The sequence below is a fragment of the Brienomyrus brachyistius genome, chromosome 8 (genome assembly GCF_023856365.1).
Source record: "Brienomyrus brachyistius isolate T26 chromosome 8, BBRACH_0.4, whole genome shotgun sequence".
Classification (NCBI taxonomy): domain Eukaryota; kingdom Metazoa; phylum Chordata; class Actinopteri; order Osteoglossiformes; family Mormyridae; genus Brienomyrus; species Brienomyrus brachyistius.
Genome location: NC_064540.1, coordinates 2,141,111 through 2,149,332, shown reverse-complemented (window position 1 = coordinate 2,149,332; position 8,222 = coordinate 2,141,111). Strand labels below are relative to the sequence as shown.

At 53.0% G+C, this 8,222-nt stretch overlaps 1 protein-coding gene across 2 annotated transcripts in view; it reads right to left on the bottom strand.

The window, feature by feature from the left end:
- Positions 1-427: 427 nt before the first annotated feature.
- Positions 428-8,222, bottom strand: part of gli1 (GLI family zinc finger 1) — a 46,549-nt gene continuing 38,754 nt past the window's right edge. For both annotated transcript variants that reach the window (XM_049023736.1, XM_049023737.1), the window contains exons 11-14: positions 8,045-8,209; positions 7,237-7,479; positions 4,058-4,376; positions 428-3,435 (exon numbers count right to left, since the gene is read on the bottom strand). In XM_049023736.1, coding sequence (XP_048879693.1) covers positions 1,052-3,435; positions 4,058-4,376; positions 7,237-7,479; positions 8,045-8,209 — 3,111 coding nt within the window. In that variant the 3' untranslated portion in view covers positions 428-1,051. The remainder of the gene's footprint in view (positions 3,436-4,057; positions 4,377-7,236; positions 7,480-8,044; positions 8,210-8,222) is intronic.

The following is an 8,222-nucleotide window of genomic DNA, read 5'->3' as shown; positions in this document are numbered from 1 at the left end:
TCCTGAGTAAATTCACAGTTCTACTTCCGGCCGTCCAGCACAGGAAAGGAGCCGCGAGTCGGTACGCTGGCTAACAGCTGACAGCTAACGATGCAGGTGTTATTGTGTGTGTGTGTGTGTGTGTGTGTGTGTGTAGTGGGGGTGGGGGGGGGGTGCCTCAATAGCTGAGCTTTGACACCATGAGCTGCTTTTTAAAATGGACACAGGTGCCGGTCGACTCTGCAAAGCCCCTATCTTGTGCAATTGATGAAATGAAATTCGCCCGCATTTTATGCTGAGTTAGTTCGCACCGTTCCCTGAAGGCGCTGATAGGCATCGCCTTAAGTGTTGCCCGGTGGTTTCCAATGACTGCCATTGAGTCAAGGCACTTATTCACAAGGAAGCAAAGGTACTTCACTGACGATCGCCACCCCCTCCCCCCCCCCCCCCACCCCCCCGAAACAGGCGATGTAGCCTGAAAGCACTGACGAAGGCAAGCAGGTGCTCGCCATCTCTGCGTGAGGACGGCGAAGAATCTCGAATGTGTCAAATGCTGATAAGCCGTTACCTTATCGGGTGTGATTACCAGCGCTCTGCGGTCAGCCCGTGCTTATTCTTCATGATAAAAGTTTATCTTTTTTCCAATTCGCTAAATAACGAAAAAGGCACGAGGAAGCGTTGCCGTTCCCTCAGGAAATGCGCAGGAAACACGGCTCTGCTTCTCGCTGTCGACACATGCACAGCAAACAAACCTTATTTACATTCAAACACATATGTCTTCTAAGCATATAAGCTTTCAGTGCCACCGTCGCCTGCAATCCTCCCCTGCGAGGGATGTCCAGTTACTTACTGGCAACCGACTCACTGCTTCGAGGCAGTGTGAGAATGAGGTGAAAAGGCTAGAAAGAGGCAGGCTGCTGCCCTCTTACTGGTACCTCTGAGTCATCTCCTCTGCTCAAGGCCTCAGTACCAGTGGGAGTGTTTCTCTACCTTTGGTTTACCTTGTCTTTAATGTTCCGCCAGTCCTAGCCAAGTATAGTGTCCCCTTGCCAGTGGCTATGATGGTCCATCTCTAAGTTAACGTGTTCAGGTACTTGTTCTCCCCAGCCAGGGAGGTCAGCATGGAGGTCATATCACCCACAGCCATGTTGGAGAGCCCGGCGGAGAGGCTGAGGGAGGTCTGTGGCGTGGTGAGACGTGAGGAGGTCTGGGATGAGGATGGGTTAGGACCCTGCAGTGGGGGGAGGGGGCTGTATGACGCTGTGTCGGGGTCGTCCATGATGGCGGCGAAGTCGATCTGCGCATTCTCCAAGTCCAGGTTATCCAGGGCGTTGGACATGGGTGCCGGCTCCGGGTAGGAGAGGGAGGCCGACCTGGCCTCGGTCTCCAGGACCCCCAGAGTCGGCTGGTTGAGGCAGGTTCCGGTTTGGGCGGCTTGCTGGGCCAGCTGCTTGTTCAGGTCCGGCTGCAGGTGGATCTGGCCCGAGTAGTACATGGCGCTGCTGTCGGCCTGGAGCTGCTGCTGCATAGGGGGGAGGCGCACCCCTCTGCGGGGGCTCACTGAGGAGCTGGCTGGGCTGAGGTTAGGCGGGCTAGCCAGGTATCCCGGCCCGGACTGCTGAGACAGGCTGTTCTGACGGCTCAGAGGCTTCCGGCCCTGGGGGGGGCGCGGAATCGGTGTGTTGGGGCCGTAGCAGGGGCTCAGGAGGGCGTCTTTGGGCTGCGCCGGGCCCGGGCTCATCAGGTTCTGGTTGGGGTAGGCTGGGTAGCCAGTGCCGGGGTAGAGGCCCTGAGATTGGTGCTGGGGGCTGTGCTGCATCATGGGAATGTGCCCACCCATCTGCATGCTGTCCGCCAGGCCGGGCTGCTGGAGGGTCTTCCCGGCAATGCTAGCGAGGTCTGGGTCGCCTTGTTCCTGCTGCTGCTCCCACATCAGGGCCTGCTGCGACTGCACGTAATTCCGCACCATCATCTCCTTCACCTGCATCATGGGCGTCTGGGAGCGGTGACCGTCGCCCAGGGGGGCCCCGGTGCAGCCCAGGCTCAGCCCCCCTGAGCCAGGGTAGGAGCCCGGGTGCTGTTGGGAGTCTAACGGAGGCTGGATCTCGCAGCTGGAATGGCTTGGCTGCTGCTGCCCATAGGCCTGGGCCGGACCCTGGTTCTGGCAGGAGTTTGGGCCGGCTAAGGATGGGTGGTAGTGCTGCTCGGGCTTGATGGCCGGCTTCTGGCTTGAAGAGGGGTTCCTGAACGCGCCGGGCTGGCCGTAGTGGGGCCCTGGTGTCACTTGCATCCCATGGCCCTGGTACTGCAGGGGCGGCTGGTCCACGGCAGGCCGTCCGGGGTCTCCCCAGGGGGTGGCCATGCCCTCTCCTATTTGGACCCGGCTGGTGAACTGTGGCCCAGACGGGCTCAGCTGGCAGGTGCTCATGCTATACTCGGCCTGCTGCAGGAGGCTGTTGGAGGCTGCCTCGGCCTGCCCCACCTCCGCCTGCCCCAAAGGGCCACCCCTGATGGCGCCCACACCCCCGTGCCGGCGCTGATAGTGCCCTGGTATGTGGTAGACCTGCTCAGAGCAGCCAGTGCCCTCATGGCCGGGCGATAACGCCGTAGACGGGCCCTGCTGGAAGGCGCCATACGGGCCCTCGCCGGACGCCATCTCCACAGCCATGGCCTCCATCAGGACGTTCTCGGAGATGCTGGGTGGCCGAGGCGAATACATGCGGCGGGCGACAGCGCCGTCTGAGCCGCCGTGCTGCAGCCCGACCCCCCCTCGCCGGCCAGCGGCCGCCGCCACGTCACTGAGGCTGCTGAATCGCTGGACCCGAGGCAAGGGTGGCGGCTCGCCTCCAGAACGGGCGGGGTCGCTGGCGCGCCGCACGCCATTGCCCGGTGCCTGGTGGGGGTACATGACCCCGGTGCCATACTCGGTGTTGGTGCTGTGCCTGCGGGGGGCGCCCTGGTGGAGGAATGGTGGCATTGGCTGGCCCTGGAACTCCGACATGAAGCCCCCCACGGCCCTGGGGGGGGGCGGCTGCTCCATGCAGGGCAGGGGAGTGGGAGGTGGCCCACCAGTGGCTGCGGCGTACTTGGCCTTCAGGCTGTAATGCTGCGCCGGGGTGAGGTTGGGGAGGCCCGGCAGGCCCCCGCCCTCGCGACATGGCCCCGTCCTGCGGCCCGTCCCTGGGGACAGGGGATCTGACTGGCTCTGGCCCGGCAAACCGCCCACCTGGGACCCCTCACTGGAGCGGCGGCTGGAAAGGTATGGGGAGGCCATGGAGGAGCGGCGGCTCACGGTGTAGGCGGAGCTCAGGCTGCTGGTGCCGCTGCCACGCCTGTCGTTGGGTGGGCAGGCCATGCCCCCCGGGATGCCCCCCGCCTCTGGATTGGACAGTTCCATCACACGCCGGTTTGACAGCATGGATGGGGGGGGGCACATCCCAAGTAGATCTCCAGGAGCTGCAGGAAGAGAGAAGCTTATCAATACACACAGTTACGGAACAGCCACAGTCTGCTTCATAGCTAACAAACTAAATAGCGCCCTTTGTCCCGATTAAGTGCTTGTGAATTAAATGCTGATACATACGTACAGATACTGACTACGTATGATAGCTAGTTATCACCATGGTTACGTAACTCTAAAGTTCCAGTATAGCTACGTAACTAATGGGGAGTTTTACATAAAGCTGGGGTACTTCCAGGATATAATCAGCCAAGGCTGTATAGCTAACTGCTAAATAACATCTGCTAGGTTAGCGTCACCTTTTACTGCCCGTGTTAATGTTAAGATGGCGGTCATCTCCGTGGTCACATTTTATACAAAATGTCCAGATGTTCCTGGTCTGTCCATGCGGAGTTTCATCTAGCCCGTTCAAACTCTTTTTTGTCGGAACTGATGCTTAAATGATCAGATTCTCTGAGACATTCGGTGCTTCGATCGTACAAGTTTTTCCACAATGGAACAGTTCATGAGGAAATAGCTAGCTTTTGGTGTTTCAGAATAGAGAGCTCAGAAACGATGCCATCAGTCCTTGGTGTGGGCACGCCGTCTCCGTTGCAGCCGCTGCCAGCCTGCTGTTACCTGTGAGCGCAGGCAGCTTGTTGTTGCAGGTCCCGCCACGTCCTCCGGGTGGCGTGGGACGGCGGATCTGCTTCAGCTTGTCTATCTTCAGATTCTCCAGCCGCTTCAGTGCCTGGGCCGACATCCCCATTCCCGACATCCCGATGAGACCACCGGCCTCAGCCCCGCCCACTCCCCCGTCCTCCAGGGCCGTCAGGTCCTCCAGGCTGCCTCCGGGATTGGCGTTCATTTCCACTCCGCTGTCGTTGTTGTTGGCGCTCCCCAGTGGTGAACGCTCGCTACTGCAAGACGACTGTCCCCCAGGGCTTGGCTGGGACTTCTGAGAGGGAGGTGTAATAAATACAACAGAACAGATGATAGTTATAGGATGGAGAAGTTCATCTCGCAGGGGGGGGGCAAGAGCCACGGGGAACGAGAGAGGAAATAACTTCCAACCCATCACAGGACACACTCACACGCCATTCACCCACACAGGCAATTTGGAGACTCCAATTAACCTCAATGTTTTTGGACTGTGGGGGAAACTAAAGTAAACCTTACAGCAACACAGAGTGAACATGCAGACTCCATACACATTGGCTCATACCCGGGTCCCAGAGGTATGAGGCAACAGTACTAACCACTTCACCACGGTACCATCAGGACAAATCTATAACTAAAAACATATAAGTAATAAACGTATGTATATGTAATATATGGTTGCTGTCCAATGAAACACAGATATCTCCAAAAATCCATTATTTCAGGAGTGTGAAAAGTGCATTTTCTCAGGAAATACTGCAAAATATACCTAATGAGACATTCTTAGCGCCGCAATTTGACACGTATCATTACAAACCCATCAATAAATGGTTTAATTCAGGGCTTTTCAAATGTGGTCCTCCATTCCAAATCCAGGCCATGTTTTCAGTTCTCTCAGTTACTGTTTATTATTACTTTAATAATGACTGATTCTGATTGGCTAGAGGCTTCACACCTGGCTCACAGGTAAAGGACAGCTGGAAAATCAGCAGGAATTCGAACCTTGAGGGCCGTGATCTGAACAGCCCTGGCTTAATGTTTTGGATGGACTTAAGTGGACCGTTTTCAGCAAGGCACATATGCCAGTATTAACAAGATCGTAAGAGCGTAATCTCACTTTATATTGACAAGTAACAACATTAGCTAGCTACAGTGTATGGACAAAAGTATTGGGACACACGTCTTAATCGCTAAATTCAGGTGTTTCATTCAGACCCATTTCCACAGGTGTTTAAAATCAAGCACTCAGCCATGCAGTCAGGTTCACAGACATTTGTGAAAGAAAGAGTCATTCTGAAGAGCTCAGTGAATTCAAGCGTGGTACTGTCATGGGATGCAACCTTTGCAATATGTCAATTTCTGAAATTACTTCCCTGGTAGATATTCCATGGTCAGTTGTATGTGGTATTATTGCAAAGTGGACGTGATTAGGAACAACAGAAGCTCGGCCACTAAGTCTCAGACCATGAAAGGCCACAAAGTGTGTTCGCCGAGTGCTGAGGCGCATAGCATGCATAAGTGCAGAATTCCAAACTTCCTCTGGGATTAACCTCAGCGCAAAAGCTGTGCACCATGGAATGGGCTTCCATGGCCAACCAGCTGCATGCAAACCTCACATCACCACACGTACCAATGCCAAGTGTCAGATAGAGCGGTGTGAAGCCACTGGACTCTGGAGCAGTGGGAATACGTTCTGTGGAGTGACGATTCACGCTTCTCTGTCTAGCAGTCCGATGGATGAGTCTGGACTTGGCAGATGCCAGGAGAACTTTACCTGCCTGACTGCATTGTGCCAACTGTGAAGTTTTATGGAGGAGGGATAATGGTATGGGGTAGTTTTTCAGGGGTTGGGATAGGCCCCTTAGTTTCAGTGAAGGGAACTCTTAATGCTTCAGCATACCAAGATGTTTTGGACAATTTTATGCTTCAAACTTTGTGGGAACATTTTGTGGAAGGATCAGCATGACTGTGCCCCAGTGCACAAAGCAACATTCATAAAGACATGGTTGGGTGAGTTTGGTGTGAAAGAAGTTGACTGGCCCACACAGAGCCCAGACCTCAACCCAATCTCAACCCAATATGAGCCAGGTCTTCACATCCTACATCAGGGCCTGACCTCACAAATGCTCTTTTGGATGAATGGTCAAAAATTCCCACAGATACACTCCAAAACTTTGTGGAAGGCCTTCTCAGAATGGCAGCTGTTTCAGCTGAAAGGGTGGGGGGGGGGTCTTTATATTGACAGCTATGGATTTAGGATGGAATGTCATAAAACGTCCCGTGGGTGTCCCAATACCTTTGTCCATATAGTGTGTCTAGCTATTGAAGTCGTTATAACTAACAAAATAAAGCAACCCATACAAACGGCTGCCATGAATACAAACATTAGCTAGTACTAAAAGATAATAGTTAAATTGATTGCTTCATAAAACGTCTTTTTAGTCAGTTAGATATTAAATATCAGTAGACAGAGGAGAGTGGGTTTCTATTCCATCTATAGTAAAAAGTCACAATCATCAAAAAGTGGACATACACAGTTTTTGTGGGGCAGAGATGATATATATAAGACCACAATAATACAATAAAACCACTTGCAACACTTCTGTGCGTTTTGTTGTTTAACACTTGAAAACTTTAAGTCATAATTATGAGATCTTTTATAACCTGTTTTCCTCCTGTTTACTAGACTTTGCATTAAGTAATACTTTTGTTTTTGTGAGTGAAAGACATTTTAGTCTGTTTCCTGATGTGTGTCTCAGCCCGGACAGAATACGTCTGTGATTTTCTCAGGCAGCGTCTTCGCATTCTGGAGATAATTCTCTACCGTTTAAAGGATTTGGGAGGATTACAAACTAGACTCGGTTGGGTGGGTGGGTATTTTTCCAAGTAGTATCATATGTCGTATAGGAAAACTAAGAACACTAAACATACTGGGAGACACAAATTAAGAAGATGTGGTTTACAGTGCGCTTCACTTTTACAACTTACTATGCATGAAACTCAAGCAGAACTGGCTCCTCCCACTTCCTCATAACAGTACTTGTGAAATGGTGCCTCTCAAATTCACTGTATTTTTACAGTAGAGTCTGCTGACTTACAACGAATCATAAAGCTGTTAAACAAAACTGACTGATGTAAAGACGCCCCCATCTGCTCACCAGGGAAACTTCCGGAGCCAGCAGTTTGCAGTCCTCCCTACGGCCTTCCTCTTTCTCCAGGTGCAGTTCTGAACATTGGCCACTGGAGGGCAGCATGGAGCCGGGTGCCCTGGGACCCATGTCACCCCGATGCTTCTTGGTGATGTGAGCCTCTGGTCCGTGCACTGTCTTCACGTGCTTCCGCAGGGAGCTTGGGTCCGTGTAACGCTTGGTGCAGCCCGGGATCTTGCACACGTACGGCTTCTGCGGAAGACGTGAGGCCAGGCGCCTGTGTTAGCGTAGCCTTTTCTGGAGGCTGTTCCACAGCTTACCGACATCTGCTAACAGCTCCGCCTTTACATATCGCTCTCACAGCAATCTTAGACACAGAACACCTGCTCAAAGTCATCCTGAACTATTTACATGTTTCTTTATTGGATTGTCATTTTACATGACTTTAAACGATACGAGTTTACAATATTGCCATATATCCTCAGGTATATTCTTTAAATTATGTAGCACGAGTCAAAATAATAATTCTCTAGTTGTATTTCTGAGGAGAAAGTTCCTTAAAATATGCCCGAGTTTCCGGAATGCACTTCTTGCATAAACTGAGATCCCCTTATATTGATGAAGTCGCCCGTCTTCCCAACTGGTCCAGTGCCGAGATTTTACTGGTCCAGTGCCGCCTATAGTGATCAGTGTGAATTTTCCTGGGATGCTGCCCAACCGCAGCTGGATCGCAGTATTTTCGCTGACACTGCGGCCAACCCAACTCTTTAGCTGCGACTGTGCCGCTGCGACTGTGCAACTGCAGGTGGGCGGGCACCTCGTTGGAGTGCGTGCGGTTCTGGTGCTTGGCGCGGTCCGAGGCGTTGGAGAAGGCCTTGTTGCAGCCCTCGTGCTCGCAGACGTACGGCTTCTCGCCGGTGTGCGAGCGCAGATGGGTCTTCAGGTTCTCCAGGCGTGAGTAGGCCTTGTGGCAGCCCTCGAACTGGAGGCCAGGA